The 27,835-nt window shown below is 35.3% G+C and overlaps 3 protein-coding genes across 4 annotated transcripts; 1 reads left to right on the top strand and 2 right to left on the bottom strand.

The window, feature by feature from the left end:
- Positions 1–90: 90 nt before the first annotated feature.
- On the bottom strand, positions 91–27,333 carry LOC144353767 (uncharacterized). The gene is made up of 3 exons (XM_085502835.1): positions 26,302–27,333; positions 19,909–19,967; positions 91–2,313 (listed from the first exon to the last, which is right to left on the bottom strand). The coding sequence occupies exons 2-3, from the start codon at positions 19,958–19,960 to the stop codon at positions 881–883; spliced, it is 1,485 nt and encodes a 494-aa protein (XP_085358961.1). The 5' UTR covers positions 19,961–19,967; positions 26,302–27,333; the 3' UTR covers positions 91–880.
- LOC146739515 (ring canal kelch protein-like) lies at positions 9,900–16,839 on the bottom strand. Its single transcript, XM_085502623.1, has 2 exons — positions 16,745–16,839; positions 9,900–13,529 (listed from the first exon to the last, which is right to left on the bottom strand). The coding sequence occupies exons 1-2, from the start codon at positions 16,782–16,784 to the stop codon at positions 12,025–12,027; spliced, it is 1,545 nt and encodes a 514-aa protein (XP_085358749.1). The 5' UTR covers positions 16,785–16,839; the 3' UTR covers positions 9,900–12,024.
- Positions 22,231–27,615, top strand: LOC100369772 (protein SPEC3-like). Of its 2 annotated transcripts, XM_078010060.2 has the most exons (5): positions 22,231–22,378; positions 24,564–24,705; positions 25,140–25,390; positions 25,759–25,941; positions 27,328–27,615. In XM_078010060.2, exons 3-5 carry the CDS (start codon positions 25,150–25,152, stop codon positions 27,405–27,407), a joined length of 504 nt encoding a protein of 167 aa, XP_077866186.1. In that variant the 5' UTR covers positions 22,231–22,378; positions 24,564–24,705; positions 25,140–25,149; the 3' UTR covers positions 27,408–27,615. The 2 variants fall into 2 exon arrangements, with proteins under 2 accessions (XP_077866186.1, XP_002735655.1); XM_002735609.4 differs by lacking the exon at positions 24,564–24,705 and having other exon boundaries at positions 22,244–22,378.
- Positions 27,616–27,835: the final 220 nt, after the last annotated feature.

The raw sequence follows: 27,835 nt of genomic DNA, 5'->3' as shown, positions 1-27,835 counted from the left end.
GAGTATATACAATGCATCAAAATGTATGAATTTTCCGAATATTGGTTGCCATACATATCAAACCCAAAGAAAAGACCAGACCAGTAAGCGTTTGGCCAATATGATGCGGAGACAAGTTTTTTATTAATTCGTTTTTGTATAATGATTATTTAATACAACAAAACATAAGTTCAACATTTAACATTTATTAAATAATGCTTTTGAATTATTTAATTTTGAGCAACAAAACATTTCTCATCTATCCGATGTGGCACATTTTACTGTTTCAAGCTGATGCTCATGACGACAAGGAAAACATTTTTTTTAAGAGGCTTGTGTTAATGCTACGATTGAGTTGATTTTTGTTTCTTGTTTTTGTGGCTAGAACTTTGGAGTAACATTAACGCTCATAGCCAACTGTTTTAAACATTTTTTGGACATCCTCTAACAAATTAATAAAAAACATGAAGCAGAATGTCAATCAATCAGTTCTTGGAATGTGTTATGCAAAGACCTATGATGTTGAACTTTTCTCAAAATGCAAAACAGTGAAAACATTCTAAAGATGCACAAGTTCATATTTGGGGTACTGAAAATTCAATATAAATACTGCATGTCTCTATATTTACAGTCAACTGTAAACAAAAAATTAATAAAACAAATAACACAACAAATATTTAAAGTTAACAAAATTATATCTGATTGTCAAGGTTAGTTATATCAACCAGACAATAAATTCTTTTAATGATGCAATTGACAGAGAGTAGTATGCTAAATTAAAATAAAATCATCACATCCCAATAAATAAATAAATCCCACATGTCACCCCGGCTGGGCGCTAATAACCCCCAAATCACCTTTCACATGATTGGGTACAAACACACATGATTCACCATCACTATTAGCTATTGACATCCCTAAGTGCTCTCCCTTTGGGTATCATTACAAACATAAAACTGTGCATCTCATCCCAAGAATACCCAGAGTCTCGTGCATAGAGACTACCTGAACTGACTGGCAGCCACATCTGCAGAGATGCCTGTCCCATAATGGTCACCATTTCATGGCTGCAAACTTGCTTAACATAAGATACACCTGCTTGCTTACAGCACACAAGTAAATTCACTCCAATTTCTCGCCTTTCTCCAGAGAATGCCAGTGCATGTTGCACATTAATATTGATATGAATATCTTTTTGTGATGTGCTGGAGTAGTTTTCAAAAACGTCATCTGATTGATGTGTAGAAGCCCTGATGGTCCAATAAGTCTTCTCACCTAAGTTGGCATTTGATGGAGTTGCAGACAGGGGCGCATTACTAATTGGATGGGCTGGATTTGCAAATGAGAGACAAAACTTATGTTGGGCTTTTGTTTTGGATGACCTTTGATTACTGTTATAGAGACGAAGGAATGTAGAGATGCATTCATTGCTTGAAGCAGGTAGTGCAGTTGTTGTATGGTAACGAAAAGCAGGCACAATATGTCTCAGAAGATAGTGATCAGAGTGCTTGTTAACAAAATATGAATGTAGCACCTCATCCAAATGTCCCAAAGGCATCATTTTAAACCGGATGAGTGGCAACAGCTCCTGTAGCTTCCTGACGAGGATCTTTTCATCAGATTCGGTTAACTTCAGCCATCGAATCACCCACTGGTAAAGAGTGAATTCATTCGGAACCACCAAATCATCTCGTTTGAGAAGCTCCTTTAAAAGCTTAATATCAAATTGGCACCAGTGAGTAGTAGTTGCAAAGAGTTTCAAATTCCATGCGATAAATTGCATCAGTTTCTCCTTCAGCTTAGATTCCAAGTCTCCAGCACTATTGGTACAGTTCATCCAAGCCATGACACGTTTCAGATCAGGATTTACATTAAAATGTTCAATCATGAACTCAAGGCAGATATTCTTCAGTGATGTTACCACATACCTGTCTGCCAACATGAAGTATTGGAAGACAGAACAAACTGAAATCTCCAACTTGTTTGTGTAAAAGAACTTCAGAAATCCTTCAAAAAACTCATGGCTTTCTTCTTCTACCTCTAGTGTTACAACTTTTTGAACTTTTTCTTTACAATTCTGGGTAAAAATTTGTTGGAAGTATTCACTACTATTGATGAGAATCAATCGGTGCGCTGGAAACTCAAATTCCCCAACTCGCAGTACCACGTCACTAAGCTCTCTATTATTGTAGAGGTTCAACATTTTATCACACAGAGAAATGGGGTCATCCAATGACTTTTGGATATTTGGGAACTCTTCCTCATCATTAGTTGCGACTTCTTGACCATTATGGTCACACTCATCCTCAGATTCATACATGTACATCTTTGAATCTATGAGTAGTAAAGAAAACAGTTTTACACAATTATAATTAAATTTATGATAACAAAACACATTCCCATAGGCCAGATAACAGGACTACTGTACAACTGTAGTAGACTATTTTACTAAAAGTCTGAGAAACAGCGTTGGTCGAACACACAAATGGACAGAATAGAGGGGACACAAAAACTGGATAGAGGAGTGTCACCCTGAGCCTTCAAAAGTGATGAATTGACAAGATCCTTACCCATGTTTATACTAAATTAGAATTTTTTTCAACCCATGTTTATACTTTGTAAATAGAGACCAGCATTTATTTTATCAACACAGTACGTATGCACAGAACAGGCAAGTAGCCATTATAGGGATTCTGAGTATGAACTACATAAAAGACAATGCCTGGTGTGATTGAATCAATTTAAGGATATTCACGCAGGATTTTGACTCTTGCATATACCTAGATCCATATTTATTCAAAAACAACTACCCTGAATAATTTCCTTCTTGTATAACCTGCCTGAAATTTCCTAAATGTATATCTGTTGCAACAGTAAATAAGACGTACCCATAGCAATAATCTTAATCAAAATTACTTGTACAAGAGATATTGATGGAAAAGCTGAAAACTAATTATGTAAATCAGGTAACTAATATGAACAGAACAGAACAAAAAAATTATGAATTATTATGCTAACTAGAGAATTAATATGAACAAATTTTAACTCAAAATTAATCAGGCCTGTCTATTGTCCTAGAGCATTTATGTACCAAATTTTATTCAAATGTGATGATCAGTAATTGAGATATCAGTGTTAATTAATTATGTTAATTAGGTGATTAATAACATAAATATTTACCAAAAACTAATTGGGTCTCTGCATAGTTCTCTTTAAAAGTTTCATTAAAATCTTAAGTACCAAGTGTCATTGAAATGTGATGATTACTACTTGAAATATCAAAAGCTGAAAATTAATTAATTATGCAAATTAGTTAATTAATATGTACTCATATTACCCTAAAAACTATCAGGTCTGTGCAGTGTCCTATGACATCTATGTACCAAGTTTCATTGAAATGTGATGATTACTACTTGAAATATCAAAAGCTGAAAATTGATTAATCATTATGCAAATTAATTAGGTAATTAATATTGCACAGATTTTTACCCAAAACTAATCAAATCTGCGCATTAGTTTGGAGCATCTATGTGCCAAGTTTCATCAAAATCCAATGAGTGGTTCTTTAGATAACATGGAACAGCTAAAAATCAGCTAATTATCATGCAAATTAGGTAATAAATATGCATGGATTTTCACCAAAACCTAATCAAATCTGTGCATTGGCCCAGAGCATCTATGCACCAAGTTTCATCAAAAATCAATGTATGGTTCTTGAGATATCTACGAAAGCCGAGAGGGGCCTTCCTACTTCACAGTTCCAACTTCCGAGTTCCGACTTCTAACTTCCGAGTTCCGACTTCTAACTTCCGAGTTCCGACTTCTAGCTTCCGAGTTATTATTGTTGCAAACCGCAGGAGCAAAAAAGTACCGTCATCTGTAGTGATGAAACTACATAGTAGTCTATCATTTGTGCACAGAATTGTTTTGCATACAGGTGAGATCAGCGCTAAAATTATATTCCTAGAGGCCTGCAATGAGAAGCACGGAGTGGCAAATCTGAAGTCTGAAGAGAGAACTCTCAAGTTCGAATTCAGAAGTGAGAAGTGGAAATGTGAAGTCGGAAGTGAGAAGTCGGAAATTGGAAGTATGAATTTGGAAGTGAGAATTTGGAAATTGGAAGTAAGAATTTGGAAGTGAGAATTTAGAAATTGGAAGTAAGAAGTCGGAAGTGAGAAGTCGGAAATTGGAAGTCAGAAGTAAGAACTTTGATGTCGGAAATTTAAAATGTGTAAATATAGGAGTCTTGATATATATATACATAAATATATAAGTTAAAGCATAAAACCTGAGATTTCGGGGAAAACATGAAACACAATAAAGTGAAAGTCAATTTCATGATAAATAGTATATCTATCGAACCTAAAAAAATGATAATTAATGTCATTTAGTGGAACCAACGTTCCTTGCACTTTCTCCATACCTCATGTCCGAAAAAAATAAGTGAATGTCAGTGTCCGTCAAGTATAGGTGAGACTGATGATTAATCTGTTTGGGTAAGAATAAAGGAATTACCAGGGAACGTGTCACAAAGTAGAATATAATTAGGGCATATAATCAGGCGACCAGATAGATCATAATCAGTGAACTTGTCTTAACTAAGGTAGATCACAATGAAGGGTCCATGGGAAGAATAGTATCAGGTCACTTTTTCCAAGGTAGAATATATTCAAATGCAAAGACAATATAAATATGGTTAGACAATGCCAATCATAATGCAAAACAATTCTGTGCACAAATGATAGAAACTACAATGAAGTTTCATTACTACAGATGACGGTACTTTTTGCTCCTGCGGTTTGCAACAATAATAACTCGGAAGTTAGAAGTTGGAACTCGGAAGTTAGAAGACGGAACTCGGAAGTTAGAAGTCGGAACTCGGAAGTTGGAACTGTGAAGTAGGAAGGCCCCTCTCGGCTTTCGTAGATATCAGTGGAACAGACACACACACACACAAGCCAGTAGGCTGGTTGGCGATCCGCTCCGTTCAAAAACAAGCAACATGACAGTTTCCATGGTGTGACATAAACGTGAAGCTAACGTCGGTTTATAACTAATACGAAGTTCGCAAACACCATTCAGTCTTTAGAAGTCACTTAGTTTATTACTAGGACCACAGAGTGACTGTGCTAGGACATATTCTGCTGTTACATTTTTTATTTCCAACCATTTTGCGATAGCATTTTCTAGAATGAAGCATTTCCTGTAAATGCTGGAAAGCGAAATAACGAAATGGTAAATATTTACCTAAATTGCAGTGTGTTGACCTTCATAACAATATACTTCATAATGCAAAACACTAGTCACGGTGAGTTATTTAAATATACAACTCCTAATCGAAAAATATGACCACAGTCCAGAATTTCAGACGGATATTAAGCAACATATCAGAGCATATCAGAGGCATTTACTCTCTCAAATATAAAAAAGAACTGCAGTCAAAAGTCAAGAATGCCAGTAGTTAAAGGACTCTGTCCCACAATCCTTTGTGCGCGTTATTATGGACACGCGCAAAAAACTGTACCACGCTTGTCAAATCTGGGTCAAATATACAGTACGCTACTATCTTGCCACAGATTGTTTAGCAGTGGAGTGTTTGGTGACCATTGAATTAGTCCGTGATTCATATTTTATGTGTATTAATTTATTCATCAATTTTCGTGACTGACAGTACTGCCCAAATTTTAGTCAAAAAAAAAACGCAACTGGTGAAACGGAAGAGCATCGCCAGGCGATGGACGCAGGGCTCAATGGCAACGACCGCATAGAGGTCAAAATACGCGTTCTATTTTTACACGTTAAACTTGGCTCTTCCTTTTCGCCCCCTCCGGAATGTTCTACTTTCCCAGCCTAATCGCAGGTTTTTCGAAAAACGTCGAAAAAACACAAGAATTAGTAGAAATGTTCCTGTTTTGGGCCGATTTGGGCAGTCAATGAAATGTTTTGATGCCTCTTTTTCAGTCTTATTGAGTACAGAAAGGTCAGCATTTTTCAAGAAAGCCACTGGTAGTCGTGCTTACACTAGTAAAAACTTAGAACAACACAAAACAATAAGAAAAGACGTCCAAATAAAACTTAAAAAAGGTGGAAATATGCTGACAAACAGAAAAGCTACGAAACCCCAGACAGGACATTATACCTAGTACTTTTTATCACAGTATTATTATACCACCAATAGTATACAACATATCAATCAATAGTATATCAATCAATAGTATACAACATATCAATAAATTTGCAATGTGTTTATAGTAATAAGACAATAATTAATTCACTAGTGGAAGCCATGTTGCTGAACTAAAGAAGCTGCTTTCGCCGTATTTAAAAAAAAAGTGAAGCAGTAGTAGACCAAAAACAACCAAAAATACCATTTTTCAACCTAAACTTAATAAGTCCACAATACTTAATAAAACTGGCTAAAACGTTCGAGTAAAAAATAAAAAAACACAAAATAGACATGTTTATATGATGTAGACTTATAAGTATTATATATATATATATATATATATATTATATTATATAATATATAGACCTATAAATAAATAACATTTCATTATAGCGCCACAATGCGGTGAAATTTGGTGTATTCATTGGTACAAATCGCAAAGAACTCTGGGTAGGCAGGCGTTCTGTTCAAATGTGGACGTTAAACAACATTAGCAACTTATATTGCCCGTAACTAAAAGTTTGATTAACTGTTAATTATAATCGAGATATAATCTGGGCGTGGTTTTGTAAAAGTGGACGCGGTTTCTAAATTATGGGTGGGGTCATGTTTGTAACTCGATGTCCGCCACTCGAACAATTCAGCATCTCAACGTTGGCGGGGTGTCATCCCGGTGTCATCTACAAACTTAAACTGGTGACCACGCTTCACTTTACCGGCACGTGTCATCCATTACACAGCGTTAAAAGCTCGTGCATTTACCTACCAATCTTACTGGATTCTTCTTAGAAATAGACTTGTGGAGAGCGACACAAATTTTGAAACAAGAGAAGTCAAAAACAGCCATACACATAACGTTGCATCAGCAGACAGGATCGACTGAACATGCGCAAACTCATTTATTTGAGGTCGTAGTTCGAACGCGAAGAAGTTATAATTTTGTAGAGAGCGCCACCAAACGGTTCTATATTTGTTGGCATCTTATATCTCGAAATGCGAGACATACTCTGTCCCTTTGCAGGTTGTTGATGCCAGTTACTAGTACTTGTATCGAATTGCATGCAACAACAAATTGAGGGTGGGACCCAAGTTTGAACTTTATTTTTGAGTTATTTGTTTTATGAAGATTCTAATCACATTGTGAAATTACTAGTAGTACGTGTACCTTCCAATGATATCAAATCTGGTCCGGGATTACGTCTAGAAACGCCCTAAACAGTAACAAATGAAAATAGGAATGATTATATATGTGTGTAAAACCAAACACGATGTTTTAGTAAACAATTCTAGCCATTTTATTAGTGCTTGCTGAGGACACCGAATGTGAAATGGGAAAAAGTTTGCGCACTCTAAAACCCAGTAGAAAATCTACGCGATATTTCACTGTAATTGTAAACAAAACTGCACAAAATAAAACTACACACTGCTGTACATCATCCTGCTCCGCTCTAATGCTTCCGTATCCGTTCCCCGGGGCTGATGGTGCTTGTGGTGGTAGGGGTAGGTTATTTCAAGCACAATAGGACCCAATATCAAACCACCACATTTAGTAATTACATCCCCCAATTCTCGACCAGTCTGATTTCAGTATTCAAAGCGGCTTTAAGTTTTCAGGCGTTTTTGAAGATTTCTCGAACTTTTTTACATTTGAAAAAATCCAACCTATTTCTAGACCATACACTTGTCATACCATACACACTTCTATACCAATTGGTGTGAAAAGGGTACCCCAGGCGGAGGCATGTCAATATTTTTATACTCATATAGTTTTTCTACAGAGAGCCCTCCACGGGATTCTTTTATCCTTCTATCCATCTATCCACAAATATGTGGAGTCTTAATCAAGAATATTCAAGACCATTGTATTCATTTCTTTCTCATGAGCCTTTCGTACCGGCAACAGAGCCCTTCGCGCATTGGGGAAAACTATGATGTCAGCTAAAAAAATTAAATCACATTATGCATTCATCAATTGTGTTACTCCTTCATCTATACATTGGTATATTTGCATACCAAGACAACTCTTATTTTTAAACAAACGTTTATCCACAGTCAGAGACTGTGGTTTATCAAACAAATTATTTCTTTTAGCCATAAGAGGGCGCTCGTGATTATTTTGTTTATTGAATAAAACACAAATTTCCTCAGTAAAACTGTGGACTCAATCTCGATGTTCATACACTGTAGATCCGTACTGAAACATCTATTGTACTAGATACATTCTCTCTTGATTGAAATGTATGACACGCCCCAAGCAAACTACTACCTCTTTCTAATACTTTAATGAGGGAGGGTCGTCAGCTGCGCACGCGCGGGAATAACAACACACGCTAAAAACACAAAGGCTCATGGGTAGACGCTTGTTTGTAAACAATGACACGCTGCGGTCATCTGACGCATGCGCAAGTGACGACTCCCCTCCCGCTTTAATAGAAGTCTTGTTTGTGGCACATCAACCAATCTATTTTTCCATTACTTGGTTTTGCACTAATATTTTCCATGATGAATTTCAAGTATTTTTCTTATGTGAGAAATATTTTTTTTCTCTAAGATTCAAGAGTGCAGATTTATATTCTGTTATTTGTTTACTGAGTGTCTTATGGTCAAGCCCTTAGTGATGATGTATTCATACACTCTAAAGTAAACACCTGACTTCGAGCCGCACTACTTGCACAAAACCATGCCACACAGTATATAAATAAAAATTGGGTAAAGTAGTTACTCTTATCTGGTTTTCGAATCTATTAATAACAATAAATAAGAAGTGTGAACTGTTGATTTATTTCCTATTTTGAGTGGAAAATGCACAGTTGTAGGATATAGAGAACTGAAAAGTATTTGATTATGCTTGCATGTAGTCTTTTCTTTTTTGAGATGCTAAATTGTTCGTGTTACCAACACAACAAAAACACATTACAAAAATGACCTTGCCTATATTTTAGAATCCATGCCCATTTTTGCGAAACTAAGCACAAATTGTAACTCAATGTTGAAATAACAGTTAACTGAACTTCAAGTAGCAGGCAACATACATTTTTGTTTTTGTTGAACTTCCACATTTAGTAACAAAAACTTTAAATAAGTGTTATGAGAAGCATAGATTTTTTGCCTTCTTTAATGTTTTGTTTCTTGTAACTCAATTGATATTCGAGTTATGATCTGTTATGCATGAGTAAAGTTTGAATGTTATCTATCAATTCATGATGGGTGTGTAAAGTTTGACAGAAATCGGCCTAGGCATGTTTGAGATACATGTACGAACTCACGGAGGTGAATTATAAGACTTGTGTCCTTTGAAAGTGATTTCAGTCAACCAACTGGTATTGTGATCAGCAGATATGATGGGTCACATGATAATAGACAATTTCGCTCAGCATTACCTACCTCAACAACTGAGAGGGTGTTTTAAAAAAACAAAAGTAATTTATCTCCTACCACTGAGGGCACAGTGACAAGGACATCAGCATGAATTTTCAGGGTACTGCCTCATGAAGAGATTTATAATGGTAAACCAAATCCAAAGCAAACAATTACCATGTTTGCTTTTTTAGTAATGCATGTACTTATGTTAATGAGTATACAATAATCTTTGGTGCACTTCTGATAGAGCAACTATAGATTCAAACTATATCTCAGGCAAAGGTCTAAGTGGTAGCTAATTGCACTGAAGATAGAATTTCTACAGATGGGTGAGATGATTAAATGACATAGGAATATTAGAACCACATTTTCAATCAATCAGATACACCAAACATTAAAATTCACTGAGAATTTATTTAATCAATAACAGATATTGATACAAAAACATATTATAATGAAATCAACAAATTATCAGCCAATTAAATTTTAGTTAAACATTAAAACATGTACAAATCATTGTTTTAATTACATACTGTACTTCAAGCATGTATTGTGCAGCCGCGGCTAATGTTGCATCTGTGGTTAGTGAGTGACTGCTATGTTAAATAGCTGATAAAAATAGCACACTGCTAATCTGATTAGGTATGTTAATTTTTCAAAGAATAGATGAGAGTTTTACATTTCCACCCATGTGCTATTACAACTGATGGTTGAAAGTGAGGTAAATAGGAATTTCGCTTTCTTCATGGCATTGTTAGAATTTCAAATGCATAATAACAAAATATTTGCTTACATTAGTAGAGTGTTGTTAGTAAACATTGCGACAATAGCTGGACCCATAAATAAATGGTAAAACAATGTCAAATAAAAAATGTCACTATGTCTAATACTTAAATACTATCAGCACACTCTAACGATATAAAAAAAAATAGTTGAAATTAAACGAAATAATATGACACAATTTTTGATGCATGTTTAAGATACAAGACTGAAAAGAAAACACCAAATATTTTAATAAATTTAAAAAAAAAATTCTAATAATCTAATTAAAAATATGAATGTAAAAATTAAAATTATTTAAATGTAAATAATAACGCTGCATACAAATGGGTACAGAGTACAGTCAGGTAGGCAGCACAGGGTACAATCAAAATACAGTCAAGTAGGCAGTGTAGGATACAGTCAGGTAGACAGTTCAGAGTACAGTCAGGTTGGCAGTGTAGGATACAGTCAGGTAGGCAGTTCAGAGTACAGTCAGGTAGGCAGTTCAGGATACAGTCGAGTAGGCAGTTCAGAGTACAGTCAGGTAGGCAGTTCAGGATACAGTCGAGTAGGCAGTGTGGGGTAAATTCAAGTACACAGTGTATGGTACAGTCAGGTAGGAAATGCAGGGTACAGTCAGGTTGGCAGTGTAGGATACAGTCAAGTAGGCAGTGTAGAGTACAGTCAGGTAGGCAGTGTAGGATACAGTCAGGTAGGCAGTGTAGGACACAGTCAGGTAGGCAGTGTAGGACACACTGAGGTAGGCAGTGTAGGGTACAGGCAGGTAGGTAGTGTAGGGCACACTGAGGTAGGCAGTGTAGGGTACAGTCAGGTAGACAATGTAGGGTACAGTCAGGTAGGCAGTGTAGGACACACTGAGGTAGGCAGTGTAGGGTACAGTCAAGTAGGCAATGTAGGGTACAGTCAGGTAGATAGTGTAGGATACAGTCAGGTAGGCAGTTCAGGGTACAGTCAAGTAGGCAGTTCAGGGTACAGTCAAGTAGGCAGTTCAGGGTACAGTCAAGTAAGCAGTGTGGGGTACAGTCAGGTAGACAGTGTAGGGTACAGTCAGGTAGGCATCACAGGGTACAGTCAAGTAGGAAGTGAATGGTACAATCAGGTAAACAGTGAATGGTACAGTCAAGTAGGCAGTGTAAGATACAGTCAGGTAGGCAGTGTAGGGCACACTCAGGTAGGCAGTGTAGGGTACAGTCAAGTAGGCAGTGAATGGTACAATCAGGTAAACAGTGAATGGTACAGTCAGGTAGACAGTGTAGAGTTCAGTCAAGTAGGCATCACAGGGTACAGTCAAGTAAGCAGTGTAGGGTACAGTCAGGTAGACAGTGTAGGGTACAGTCAGGTAGACAGTGTAGGGTACAGTCAGGTAGGCAGTGTAGGGTACAGTCAGGTAGGCAGTGTAGGGTACAGTCAGGTAGACAGTGTAGGGTACAGTCAGGTAGGCAGTGTAGGGTACAGTCAGGTAGACAGTGAAGGGTACAGTCAGGTCGGCACTGTAGTGTACAGTCAGGTAGGCAGTGCAGGGTACAGTCAGGTAAGCAGTGTAGGGTACAGTCAGGTAGGCAGTGTAGGGTACAGTCAAGTAGGCAGTTCAGGGTACACTCAAGGTATGTTCAATCAAAACATAATCCATAAACTATGCTACTATCATTAGGTAAATAAAGATTACCAATAAACTACCCATTGGTACAACTAGAACTCATAAACCATCCTCTAAACAGATACCCATAATCATCAAATTACTCAACAACCTCCCTGCCATTAGGTAACAGCACTAACATAAACTTGTAAGCCCCATCGATAAGATATTCTGTGTCTTTCTGCTTGAGAAGATCTGAACTGGTTGGCCGCCACATTTGCACAGTTCCCTTTCCTTTGTTGGTCCTCATTTGTCGAGTGGCAACTTTCTTAATATAGACAACTCCTCCTTGCTTGCAACGAACAAGGAAATTCATAAGAATGTTTCGCGATTCATCAACATTTTGTTTTAACTTATGTTTCATAATGATATCTAAGCGAGTATCTCTCATCGATTCCACTCGCCGGCGTTTAGCAGACCTGGGTCTATCACCACAGACATCAATTGTATCCGAATCACTTGAAGAGTAGACCGTGTTGAGACAGTGCTGAGTGGAAGAGGTGATAGTCCAATGATTCTTCTCATTAATGTCGGCATTGGACGGCGATGCACACAGTGCTAAATTTTTTATGCAGATTGAGTTGCATTCATAAGGCGTTGTTTGATAATTTGTTCTACAGTACGATATGCAAAAGCCTTGTTTAACTTTCGTCTTGGATAAACTGTGATTATCGGTATAAATACGAAGAGGAGTAGGGTCAAGATTCAGAAATTCAGTTTTTGTATGATATCGAAAAGCGGGTACAACATGCTGAGAAAGGTAATGATCAGAGTGTATTTTCACGAAATCATCGTCCAACAGCTCATCCAAATGTTGCACTGGCATCACCTGAAACCGAATCAGTGGCAGCATTTCTTTAAGCTTTACAACCAACATTTTTTCATCAGGTTCCGTTAATTTTAGCCATCTGATCGCCCACTGGTGGAGGGTGAATTCATCAGGAACTACCAAATCATCACTACGAAGTAGGTCAAGTATCAGGCTAATATTAAAATCACACCAGTAGTTGGACAATGCAAACAGTCTCAAATTCCATGCGATGAATAACATTAACTTCTCCTGCAGTTCAAATTCCAGGCCCCCATCCCTGTCAGCACACTTCATCCATGCCATAACACGTTTGATATCAGGATTCACATTAAAATTATCAATCATGAACTCAAGGCAAGAATACTTCAGTGATGTTACCATGTATTTGTCCGCTAATGTATGGTAACAAAGGACAGAATCCAACGAAATTTCTAACTGGTTGGTGTAGATGTATTTCAGAAATCCTTCAAAAAATTTGTGGTATCCTTCTTCTTCCTCAAGATTTACAATTTTTTGGTCTTTTTCTTTCCAATTCTGGGCAAACATTCGTTGGAAGTATTCGCTACTATTGACGAGAATCATTCGGTGAGCTGGAAACTCAAATTTTCCAACTCGCAGTACCACATCACTGAACTCTTTATTATTGTAGAGATCTAACATTTTTTCACTCAAGTCAGTATGGTCATCTACTGATTTCTTTACATCTTTGAACCTTTCCTCCCCATCACCACCTGCAACTTGACAATCAGGATCACTCGGGTTACCACTCTGTTGACGTGTAGACATCTTCTGATCTGCAAATATCAAAAGAAAACAGTTTGATATATTTTGAATATAAATTAGTATAATAATAATAAAAAACGTGTACACCCTCCACTAATAGGTTAAAAGAAAGGAAGAACATTCAACCTTTTCACCACCAGAATTTCTCGCCCAAATTTTTCCGCACTTTTCTGTTATTTTTTTAAATATTTCTGGAGAATTTTGATAAAATTTCAGTCAATTTTCAGTTTTTACTAAAAAAAAATTTCTATTTTTGAAGGAAAGTGCAGACTATAAACAGGATTATTTTGTGAATTTGTGATGAAAAGAGGGAACTGGTGGTGAAAAGGTTAAAGTTGAACACAGGGGATTGTGTTGCAATCCCCCCCCCCCCAATGTTCTCAGCATGTAAGCTGATTTAATAACATTAGAATATGTTTAAAATGAAGGTGTTTGGCTAAAAAGGGACATAGGGAAGAAATGTGTTGACTCCATATTAGATTTTGCAAAGAATTGTGGGATAGAAAATTGAACTGTAGAGGGCATTGGGAGGGGGGACTTGCATTTTTTACATAGAGCACTATGTTAAAATCAGCTGTTTACTTCTCCATGTTATTTTTTTTTTTAAATTATGGTTATATTGTTGGACTTTCCATTATTTTTACTGGGAAGATTGTTTTTACGATTTGTTTTAGAATTTTTTACTGTTTTTGGCTGCAAGCTGTCTAACTGTTTGGTCCATAGTGATAGGTAAGTGTATCTGATTTCTACTCACTCATTCATTCATTCCAATTTATGTTTTATTCTTTTCTGTGTCACAGTTAAAAAAAACATTTATCAGTCTTATCTATTAAAAAATTTGATGAATGTTGATGAATCCTCGACTTTTAGTTTTCACATTACATTTAATATGACATTTGTGTAGGGTTGTCCAAGCAATAATGTCTAAAACAATAGTTTGGTAAGATTTGCACATCTGTATGTGGCTATATTTAAACCAAAAATCATCAAAATCACAAGTGATATTATAAACAAATGAATTGAAAGTCCAGGAGACGCTTTGTCCTACAGAGTTGTTCAGAAGGCAGGTTTTTCAAGTTTGCACATGTTTTATCCAATTTTTCATGAACTGATATCTATAAGTAAGAACAGCATATTTATTATTTTACAACAATAATTTATCAGTACACACATGATACGACAAGTGCGGCATATTTATTTTTACGAGCACAGTATACTTATTTATGTACTTGTACTTGAGTTATTAGTAAATAATTATAATTACATTATGCTTGTAATGTATGAGATATGTCACATGGATTTATGAGTGAAAAATATAAATACTGGCCACAAGTTTTATGGCCAAAAATTTGGGGATGGTGTTATTATTTATTAAAAAAAACCTGCATTATCTATTTTTCTAAATTATGCACTAATATCGGTACTTCATGATTGCTAAATAAAAAACACAATTTTTGTTTTTATTTGAATGATCATGTCCTGCCATTATTACCTCCTAGACCATTTCTGTTGCTCTGTTATTTCCTGTACCATTTTTACCTAAATTTGTTAGACGCACTTCATGACAAAAGCCAACTAGCTTTGTAGATAAATTATACATCTAGGGATTAACTAACTTATAGTGTGACTGACAGGCATTTTGAAACATTAAATGCAATAACTGTGACACAAATTCAATTGAAGATGAAGAACTTTTTCTATTGAATTGCCCAAAATATAACACACACAGGGAAAACTTCATCTAAAAAATTATGACACTCCTTTTATTAAAAAATAAAAAATATACAGTTCACATATATACTCTCAAGCAAAGATACTGGCATAATTAAAGAACTTGCCAATTATATTTACAAAGCACAAATACACTAAAATACTAGTTACTTACTTTTTATAATAGTTTTACATATATCTTGTTATTATTTTAAAACTCTATTTTAAATAACTAGTAACGTTTTCATGTGTCATGGTACATTTTACCCGAAAAAAGTAAAATCGCTAGTCCATATATATTCATGGACCTACCAAGATATGCAAGGAGTCACAGTAAAGCCTTCAAATATCATAACTGGCACATTTCCCATAGCACCCAGCCATTATGTTTCTTAGTTTGGATCAGATTACTGATTAGCATATCTTGCCCAACTTGCATTTTTTTTATTCCCCATCAAGCAAGGAGATAATCCTTCTAATTTCTATATTGTTCATATCAGCATGATAAAATTACATCTTCCATATCAGAGAGATGCAATTGAGAACAATAGGTAGGTTGTATCTATCATGGAAGGTAGTACATGTACTTTCCATGTATTTATGCACAGTCCCTCCAGTCCCTTGTGGAGGGACTGTGATCTATGAACGTGGGGAGGGGGCTGTAAACTGTCGACAACAAACTAGCCTGTTTAACTTCCTGTGGGTCCTCTGTTACCATTGTACTTGTAAGAACAATGAATAAACAATTAATGTTTATATCTGAAATCCTTATTTAAATAGTATTTGTTAATCGACATATTGACATATTCTTTTTTAGGGTCTATTTAAAGTTTTGAGACTTTCAACACCTGGTAATTACCACAGCTGAAATATAAACTCAATTAGGATTGTGTGTTTACGTTTACATGGAGGTTTACTAGTAAATAATAATAATAAATAATAATAATAATATTTATTAAGCCTTCGGAACGGCAACAAAATAAAAGAAGAAAAGAAAAAAGAAAAGGAAAAATCATACATATAGTATAAAAAGGGAGCCATACGACATATTAAATGCACATTTATAATTTTTCCCCAGTTCAATAATGTACATAAAAACAGACTGAAAAAAAAGCTTACTTTAAAAAAAACAACTGTCAAGTGCTCCTAACTCGGGACTAGTTCACTGTCACGTCTATAATTATTAAGAATATTTTGGTGCAGTCTGCCGAGACTGGTCACTTTTAAAAACAGGGTAAAGTGACCGGATTCAGATGCCCAGACTGTCAACTTTCTGATGGATAACACACAGGCGCTCGGGACGTCTCTTGGATAATAAAAAGGACCTAAAGTAGGGTCGGTATGTACCGGTGACTGACTAAGTATACCGACCCTACTTCAGGTCCTTTTTAGTATCCAAGAAACGTTCCGAGCGCCTGTGGGATGGCATGGATATCACGACATTGGCGGGAACGATCGATACGTTCGTGAGTTCGCAACATTGACATTGCAAAACACTCAAACAATAATCACTTACCAGTTTTATGAGAAATCTTTCTGGAAAAGCTGATGGACATTAACACAAAAATTCGCCAAAAAACGTCCAGCGTTGTTTACTAAACGACAGAATCGGCAGAAGTGACCTTTTAAAGGTCAAAGTTTGTTCTCTGTGATTGGTTGACAGGACTTGGAAATACTGTAGTTTTGCGAAGAGCGCCTCCACAGTCTCTTCACAAAAACTCAATCTCGCGTTGGAATACGGCGCGTTTATGAAATAAAGCTCACAGTGTAGCTTCCTTATATTTTGACATGTGTAACCAAGATACCATTGAAAATGAATTTCATTTTATGGTGGAGTGTCCCAAATACAGTAATAGACGCAGTGTTCTGTTTGATACAGCGGCTGATGTGATTGACTCCTTTCACAACCTGCCTCCCGAAGAACAGTTCACTGCAGCACTGTTAAAGAATGATAGTATCGTCATCCAGGTAGCACAGTATATCAACAAGTGCGTTGAAATTAGACAACACATTTTGGATTAATATACATCTTTCTTCTAGAAGGAGTTGTTTTATTGTTATTTTTTTCCCCATAAAAATTCTGTTTTTGTGGATTAGTTTATTTTTTATTACTTCCTTTTCTGAGTGTATTAATACTGTATTCTTTTACTATTATCTGTAACCATTGTCACTCTCTCCGGGAGTGAGTAAGTGTTAATAAATAAATAAATAAATAAATAAATAAATAAATAAATAAATAAATAAATAAATAAATAAATAAATAAATAAATAAATAAATAAATAAATAAATAAATAAATAAATAAATAAATAAATAAATAAATAAATAAATAAATAAATAAATAAATAAATAAATAAATAAATAAATAAATAAATAGATAAAAATATTGAATTATGGGAAAAAAACAAAATGTTCTGAAGTCAACCTTTAATCATAATAATATTTGTTGACACAATGTCGCATACGACGTATTTACCACTTCCGTACTGTGTCTGGGTGGAATATTCTATATTTTTTAGGAAATGGTTGAATAGGTAATAGAACACTGTAGGAGGCAATAGAAGGTAATGGAACATTCTAGAAATTTGTAGTAACTTCCAGACTCATTATGTATGCTGATGTAATGGTCTATTTATAGACAGTGGGGGGTATATATAGGGGAGTTGTTCAGCACTGAGTTCAGATCGGAGATCTCGTTGAATTGTAATGGAGTTTAAGTATCTAGTTATTGGAGTAGTGGAGTTTTACCGCGTTATTGTGCTTGATGTTTGCAGAGTATAATAATACCAGTACCAGTTGAAACCTCATCTGTTGGCTCCGTGTTCGTATGTTATCATCGCCGCCAGGGAAGTCTTTCTGTTACTGTTGCCATTTTGGTATTTGAACCATCACACCTGTACTATACCAATTACGGTAATATTACGTTGCGTGTGACACACAATACGCTTTGAATATGCCATTCGGGCTAATTACTATTCCTAAAAAACCGTTGTCACGCTAATTTCTTTTCTCTCAAGAATGTATATTTAATAGTCTATTTGTTTATTAAAAAAACATAATTTTATTTCAGGGTTTACAGTCAGCCTCCATTATTGCGTGCATGCCAATAGTTCGTCTAAGCTAGATTGTAAGACACTCTACAAGTGTGGTAACACTGTTTTTAGTGTGAACTTATAGACACTAAAATACGTGTAATTACTATACGTTTTTATACCTTTATTTTGAGTTTTCGTTGAAAAAAAAGTGATTCTGGATCATGAGATTTTGATGCTCGTTGACAATTGAACTTGAGTTAAGATAAGATAAGTACCGTGACTGAATGAATTGCCCAGTGAGAAAGAAAAAACGCCAATGATATGACTCGTCTACTGCAAATTGACAACCAAATACAGTTTAAGATATAGATGCAGGTTCGTAGACACTAATTTTTTTATTTGTTTTTTTATTACTCAAACAGTCTTGGCTATACGCTGTTAACAATTCACAGTTTTGTGATTAGTGGAACATACTCAAAAACAATTTTACGTTATAGGGAACCGAGGCACGCGCATGTGGCCAAGTGAAAGAAAAGTGTGAAATACACATGTACTTGTGTTTGCTGGAGGAGCATATGAAGGGAACTTTGATCTTATAAATCCATGCTGAGTGTTAAAAATAACTATATCTGATAGAGCATCCATGTCTATATCAATCCTACATTGAACCTACATGTATATATATAAAGCTCGTAGTAATGTATACACCATGTATGTGTTATGTATGTGTTATGTTCTTACATAAAGCATACACTGATTTCCGTTGAGATTTAAAGATCCTTATTTGTCTTTCAATCTGTAAATCTCATTAAAACAATACATACAATACAATCATGAGTCTAATATCTTAAATAAATTATCAACAGATTCAAAAGAACTAAATGAACCAATCTCACAACTTGAAATCCAAAAAGCTATTAATAACCTTAAAAATGGGAAATCCCCAGGAAAAGATAACATCTCAAACGAGATGATTAAAGCTGGCAGGCACACTCTTATTATACCAGTTCAAAAACTTTTTAATATGATTCTTACAAGTGGATTTTTCCCCACTAACTGGAATACAGGAATAATAACCCCAGTCTTTAAAAAGGGTGATAAATCTGACCCTAGTAACCATAGGGGCATTACACTGTTAAACACCTTGACCAAACTGTTCACAGCAGTTTTAAAACAAAGACTTATTAAATATATTGATGTAAATAACTTAATTGTTAAGGAACAGATTGGATTCATCCCCAAGTTCAGAACAAGTGATCACATATTTGTTCTGAAACAAATTCTTGCAAAATACCTGGAAAAAAGGGAAAAAAGTCTTTGCATGCTTCGTTGACTTTAAAAAAACCTTTGATTCAGTTTGGCATCAAGGCTTGTTTCACAAACTTGCACAAAATGGTATCACAGGAAAATTCTATACTATCATCAGGTCAATGTATTCAGAATCTCTAAGTTGTGTCAAAACCAAAAATGGCCTCACCAGTGAATTCCCAGTAAAAAGAGGCATCAGACAGGGCGATGGACTAAGCCCTCTTCTGTTCAACATTTATGTGAATGATATAAAAAATGAAATTGAGCAGTCCAATAATGACCCCCCCCCCCTCTCTCTAACAGTCAGTCAGCTATCCTGTATGTTATATGCAGATTACCTGCTTTTGCTGTCTGTTTCTGAATCCGGGCTGCAAAACGCTTTAAACTCATTAGGAACCTACTGCAAAAAATGGAAATTAGAAATTAATACTACAAAATCCAAAATCATGATATTTAATAAAATGGGTAAACACATCAAAAGACACAAATTTTGCATTGACAAACAAGAACTAGAAAATGTCCCTACATACTCATACCTAGGCATCAAACTGAGTGCTTCAGGTAAATTTTGTAAAGCACAGGAAGATCTCGCAAACAGAGCTATGAAAGCATGTTTTAAGTTAAAGCAACAATTATTTTCCGAAACAAACATCCAAATTAAAATATATCTCAAAATGTTTGACTCTGTAATTAAACCAGTGTTGCTGTACTGCTGTGAAATATGGTCAAATGAAAATATTAATATAACAAATCTGTCCAACTTTAATTTACCTATGGAAAAATTACACAGTAAATTTTGCAAATTTCTGTTAAAAGTTAACTGCAAAGCATCAAATATAGCTTGCCTTCTGGGATTAGGAAGATATCCTCTTGCCTTCTCAAGCATTGTACAGACAATAAAATATTGGCTCAGAATTTCTGACAAACCATGTAACACTCTAATCTATGAGGCCTTCAGACTAGGTAAAGATATGGACTCAAAGGGGATAAAAAATTGGGTGTCCCACGCTAAAAACATATTTAATATTACAAACATGGACCATATGTTGGATACTGTGACAGCTGATAAAAAACAGACAATCATTACATCCCTTGAGAGCAATCTAAAATCAATGTTCAAAAATCATTTTAAAGAGACACTATATAATGATAACAAAGGTAAAAATCGCAAAAATAAATTAAGAACTTATAGAATGATAAAACATAATTTCGATTTTGAAAAACATCTGGAAGATGTTAAAAACCCATCGCACAGATCTGCTCTAACTAAGCTAAGGATCAGTGCGCACACATTGCAGATTGAGGCAGGAAGATACATCAACCAAACAGTAGAAGAGAGAAAATGCCACTACTGTCAGGAAAAACAAATAGAAGATGAAAGCCATTTTCTATTAAAATGTTCTCTTTATGCTGATTTAAGAAACAAGTTCCTCCATACCACAAAGGTCATTACAACAATTGACAAATCTGATATTGAAAACACTGTAGACATTCTAAAAACAAAAGATAAACAATCACTAATTCATTTGGCAAAATATATCTTTGAGTGCTTCAATTTAAGAAATGACACTCATAAACAAAAAATACCAGCTGCTTTATAATTAATATAATTTATTAAGATATATTCAACTAAAAGACTACACAATGGAAAATTATTTACAAAACAATTTCCAAAAACTGTCTAATAATTCAAAAATACTAGAACACGCCCAATAATATCGTATCTGCGGGCAGTATTTGACGGAGGAATTTCAAGTTTGTTGAAGGTGCTGAAGGCTACTCACTGTGCCAAAATTATTTTAATGGGTGTGTATATTTTAGTATACTCACAAAAATACTCATCAAATATCAGTAATAGAATTTATTATATAACCTGGGCAGAAGAAATCATTACTTATCCTTGCCAAAATTATGCATTTTTCCTATTCCTGTAACATCATGCGGGACTCCTGCGGGAACTGGCTGATTTTGCAATATTAGATTCTCCATGGGGTTGCTTGGCTTTTTTGCAAATATTGTAGTCACTGACCTTTATTTTGTATTAACATTTTTATGTATACCATAGAGTCCGTATATAATATAGATTTGACTATGTTGTGTGGTTTGTTCTTGTGACTTTTGCACAAAAATCAACAACGGTTTTTATAGGTATGTTATTCCGTCTTTGCGGTATATCGTATACAGTGTATAATTGTGAAAATCGACCTTTAAAGTGCACTCTATATTCTGGAATTGTAAATTTTTTTCGATTGGCATATCAAACTCCTTTTTCGGAACAAAACGTGTTTTATATTCACCAAAAAAACGAACAACTTGAAACAAAAAACAACGTTGTCTAGACACATAACTGACCCGAAACAAAGGAAACCGTCCGATCCAAACGACCTGCGTCCTTGAAAACTGTTGAAAATCGAGTCGAGAAAATCGCCCCGCGTTTCCGAGCGAAAACACGTCGAGGCCAAAAACGAATGATTTTCACCGAATTTTGTATGATTTTGCGGTTTAGATAGGTTATTTATTAGAGACGCCCGGGGAACCAAAATTTGGAATGGAAACTCCGGCGACGACTCGGAAAAATAAGTGATAGTAGCCAATGGGGCGCATTTCAAAAACTTATTTTATTTGTAGGGTATATAATAAAGGAAACCGAAAACCGACGTGGTCATCACGTGCTACTGAGTATCAAGGGTCAAACGCAGGTTGCCAGAGGCAGTGTACTATATTTGTAATTGTAGGCGAAAGTCATTATCAAAAGGAATCACGACACTGACGGCTTTTTTTGGATTCGAAGGCTGCTCGGTTTGAGAGGTAAGTCGTAACACAGTCATGGGCTGTTTATGCTCGTTTCGTAAACTGCTTGGTGCGTACAATTATTCTGTATGAGCGATCACTCTAGATAGTGTCCGCTGAGTGTGTACACCACTACTGAATGTGTACACCTAATAGGTTTCCATGTTGACAGCGCAGTCACTTCACTATTCATTGGTCGATCGTCTGTGTTCTGTGTGGTGCTTTTGTTAGCTGCAGCTCTGTGGCTCTCTTGGTTTCGCTGTAGTTCGCTGGTTTGTTGTCACGGGTCTTGTCATCAGTACGGGTTATTTTGTGCGCCCCGAGGTGATTGTGAAACATGGGGACTCCCTACATTGGCTACAGTAAAACCATGGAGGTAAAAAGATGAGTAAAACCAAGACATCGTGAGAACAACATGTTTGTTGCCGTCGAAACGTACCACGTGACAAATGAGTATGACAGATTTAAAAATAATCCCTTCTAGCAAGTCTCATAAAATCCGGACATTAAATACTTTAAATGCCGTACGTTTTGCAAGAAATAAAGTGTAAACTGGGTCACGCTGGCAAAATTTCAATAAATACGCTAAAACACTCATTTCAATTTTATATCTCGCTTTTATGCCGAGAAAATGATATTTCTAGATAGAACATTGTCCAACTCGAACGTAAATACTAAAATAGATTAAACGTCGTTCCACAGTCCCTCTGTTGGTCATTCAAATGACCTACTATTCGCCATTGTTGTTCATTTCAGCCCATACATTCTCTTGAAGTGTCCGCTTCATGTTACAATAGTCAATATTAGCTGTAACGATGACGATATCCGCACATAGTGTAAATAATCACGTGAATGTCAGAATACAACATGTCAGTGTTGACATTCCAGTTTGACCTCCATTTATTCCATGGGTGTGAATTATTGAGTATATAAACAACATCAAGAAACAGAATCTTTTAAATCTGTACATCGTCGAATCACGTGTCTATTAGTCAACCACGGTATAATGTATTTTGTATTTCTTGATTTTTATGTTAACTAATGAACACCAAATATATATATGTATGTATTAAAATAATATTCATAATTCCTATTTTTTTTTGTATTTTAGTGGGTGTACATGTATGCATTAAAATATGGTTAGATAAAAATCTGTTAGTTCTTAAAGGCCACTGGCCCATTTCACAAAATACACAGAAAAATAAATACATAACTAATTCTTTCCTGAGGTCAAAAGTCACCTCATGTTAATACATTCTTGTCTCAGAATTTGTGCTTTATGTACAAACATTGCTAGTTTTGGGATTATTTGGTCAGATTTATTTGACATAATGGAATAAAATTTTTCTAATATTGGATACGGTAAGTATATTACCATGAGGGTAATCATTTTTTTTCTAATGTTTTCATACATAGGGCATTTTAAAACGAAGTCGGATTCATCCTCTATTTCAAGGGATTTATATATTTTACATATTCTCTTTTCTACCTCCAGTCGCACAAATCTACCCTGTTCTATTTCTAGCCTATTCATAATTATTCATATTTCTTTGCACTCAAACTATGAAAAGCCAATTTATATATTTTATGTTTCTTTTATAGTCTATATTTTTTAATTTATTTAATCATTTAACATTTGGAATGGATGATAACGGATACAATACACATAAAAAAAACAGAAAGTGATATGACAAAGCGCATACACATACACAGAAAAAACAACAATTAAAAATGAAAATGGAAGAAAATCCAAGAAATTTGAAGGTCATTAGGTGACATCCATGCCAAGGAATCCTTGGGGTTGCTGTCTTCATTCAAAACAGATTCGCAAATATTGGCTTTAAGGAATTGACAGGGATTTATTGCTCAAAATAAATCTGAATTTGTCGTCATGGTTTCTGTTATTGAAATTTGGGAATATTTTTCTCGCTTTTGTAAATAGAATGGGTCTGTGTTGGGCATAGACAGGGCAAGACATCACAAAATCTTGCTCATCTTCGATCTGATTTGTGTTACAGAGAAGACATAACCTTCATAAACGGATTTAGGGGGAGGCATGCCACCCCACCCCCCCTTCAGCCTTTCAAACCCAGTCCATGTCAATAGGACTGCCCCCCTACCGAATTTCTGGATTCGCCAGTGACCTTTCATTTGCTTGTCTGCATATAATTCTTAACGTAATATTATTCTTTTCTTGGACCAGTATCACATGGGGTCTGTGGCCTAGAGTGCTGTATTCAAACAGTTACACCATTATTACTACACCATTACTCCAACAACCATTGGTCCAAGAAAACAAAATTAGAGGTGGACGAAATTTTGAAGACTGAAAACAGCACAATTCTGTGAGCAATCCAAATCTTAGAATAAATAGGTAGTTAAAATTTCATAGTAGATGAAGTTTGAAAGTTTTTATTGCAATTAAGCAACTTTCCTCAAATATGCCCCCTTCCCTTCTGGTGATGAACTACCGGTATTGACATTTTACTTCAGATAATGTTATCGGAATCCTACTCCCATGTAATGTAATAAATTTCATACTAAACACTCAAAATGTGATTTCAGAGATAATTATTCCAGCTAAAATAAAGTATTTTACAGTATTTTATTATCTCAGACTTAGTATCCTCATCATACATCGAGAGAAATATAACTACATAATTTCTAAATATTTTTCTTTGTATTAATATTAGTTGTTTGTGTTTCCTCTGTATTGCTATAAACTAATAGAAACATTGTATTTTTAAGGATGCAATAAAGTTATCATTATCATTATTAGTAATTCCAGAATGTCGTATCCCAGACAACAAGGCGGTCCAGTGGCAGTACCCTCTCAACCACCGCCGCCCCCAGAACTGACTGGACCCTTTGCACCAAAAGGAGGGGAAGCAGCAACAGCTGGTAACTCAGCAAGAACTGCAGAAGCAAACAAGTACAGCAAAATTGCTAAATTTGTGAATGCGTTACCAGTAATGCACCAATGTTGGGCCTGGACATGTTTTATTTTAAACTGTATTATACCCGGCATAGGTGAGTCCACATTAAAAGGCGGCAGTCGTTGCACTGCGCATGTGCAACATTTGTGTTGATAAACATTGATTTATCCACGATCCACAAATATGAAATCACAAGTATGAGATTTGACCTGGGAGCGACTTGCACTAATGACCACCAGTGACTCATTCAATACCTTCCAGTCACTTAAAAAATACTTAATTAAAGCTTGGTAACATCTCAGTTTGTACTCGTTGATCTGCGCAAAGTCACCATCTTTGTTTATATGAGACCCATATATCTCATGCGCCACAAACTACCACCCTTTAAATAGGGAGAGCAGTGTTACACTGGCCAGGAACATGACTCATTTTTAAAACTATGCATACTTATTCCTTCACCAGGAACACTGTTGGCAGCTTTGATCGTGCTAACATGTTGTGCGAAACATGACGGCATTGGCGATAGATGTCGGGTTAGTTGTATACAGTTCTGGTCTGGTATTGGCATGCTTGTAACATCTCCACTCATTATTGGATTTATATGGGCTGCTTGGTGGGGCTGGATGTATGTACCTATTTCATTATGTAAGTATTATTATATTTTAAAGATTTGTATTAAAAATGAAATATAGAAAAAAAAAACATTTTTACCTTGTCTGTATTATTGTAGACATACAAGTTCAAATTATATGAGGGGAAAAATGTCTGTCCTTGTCGTCGTCATCGTTATGAAGTCTTTTCTAGTGGTTACTATAACTCAAACAGTTTTTATCCAATTTTTCATTTGGGAATCTTATAAATCGCTTTAAAATGTCAACCAAATTCAATTTTGGTGTAACTAGAAAAGACAATTTTAAAATTTGTAAAATTTGGCTGGAATAAAACATTTTTTTGGTGTAGAAAAACAGGACAACATTTATACTGCTGATAATGACAATTACCCACCTCAAACATAACTAGTAGATAAAACATTATTCAAATGAGCTCCTCGCCATTGTTGTTCTTTTCTATCCACACAGTCTCTTGTAGTTTCCACTTTGTTACAATAGTCAATATTAGCTGTAACGATGAAGATATCTGCACACAGAGTAAATAGTTATGTGGATATCAGAATACAACATGGAGGTGTCAAAATCCTAGTTTGTATGGGATGGTGGGTATTGGCTGGTCTAGCCAGATTTGTGTTATACACTCTCCAAGATCTGTCTATTGGATAAGTGTTATTTTCATATATAATTCATAAAAATAAAAAGTAAACACAGTGTTTCTGCCATTTTAAAATCTGATTAGTATTTTAGTTGGTTTATATATATTATTACACTATTATTTGGAGAATTTCATACAATCTATATTATATTATTTAATAATTTTCTTGTCAAATTTTGTTTAGATATGTTGCTGTACTATTATATTTTCGAAATTTTTATAAAACTGTTAAATTATTCTATAAGAGACATTGAGATTAATACAGTACATTTACTGCTGATTGAGGAACACATTGGCTGGTATTTTCTTTTTTGTCAAATGTTACCTAGATATGTTTATACAAGTCTTTTGAAATCTTGGTTCAGAGATTTTACACTATATTGCAGTGTTAGCACTTATAAGCATAAAAGCCTAAAACAGACAGGAAGTGTGGGGGGGGGGCAGAGAAGGTGGATGAAGGGCCAGTCTGGTTTACTATACGAGTGTTTCAGTATTTCAGTGATTTTACACAATACAGAGACATTGTTATTATCACCATTACCCTGCTCCGGGCATGCATGAGTTCTATGAAGCTGTACATGCTTTCAATTATTGTACCTGGTTCAAGGGGCGGGCCAAAGCTAAACACAAACAACAATTCCAGTGTGCACTATGATGGTGACCATAACAGAGAAATGGCACTGGCAAGATAAACCTATTGATTTTGATTCACACTATCACATACAAAACTTGAAGTTTACAATATTTAATTTTTTTTCCTTTCAGTGAGGTACCATGGATCTTTCAAAACTCCACATGACCAACAAGATGACGCTTTTGTTGTTGTGACTGATGAGAAAAAGTGATGTGTTCCATCGATGATTGTAGCTGTTTGTAAAAAAAAAAAAGAACCATGTTCATATGTAAATGACTGTACCAAGAGGAAATACTGACAAGAACTATCATAGACGTGTCACTTGGTTTCGTGTATTTTATTACTGCTATACATCGTTGTTCATTATGTTTATACTTTTTTTTTAACCATTACATAACCTGATTAAAAATATATTTGTATTTACTGTTTCATTAATTATCATTAGTATTTATCTCTGAAAAAGCTGAAGTATGCCAGCTTTCTGACATGGAAAATTCAATGCATTGAACACAAGTTCCTTTACAAATTTCGTGAACACTATTAATCCCTGTAATTGTGTAGCATTAGAAATATAGAATTAGTGATATAAATCTGTCTGTCCAGGATCACATCTCGGCAACAGATTCCTCAACAATCTTT

This window comes from Saccoglossus kowalevskii, chromosome 8, assembly GCF_978046115.1.
Source record: "Saccoglossus kowalevskii chromosome 8, keSacKowa6.1, whole genome shotgun sequence".
NCBI classification, from domain to species: domain Eukaryota; kingdom Metazoa; phylum Hemichordata; class Enteropneusta; family Harrimaniidae; genus Saccoglossus; species Saccoglossus kowalevskii.
This window is presented reverse-complemented; position numbering and strand designations above follow the sequence as displayed.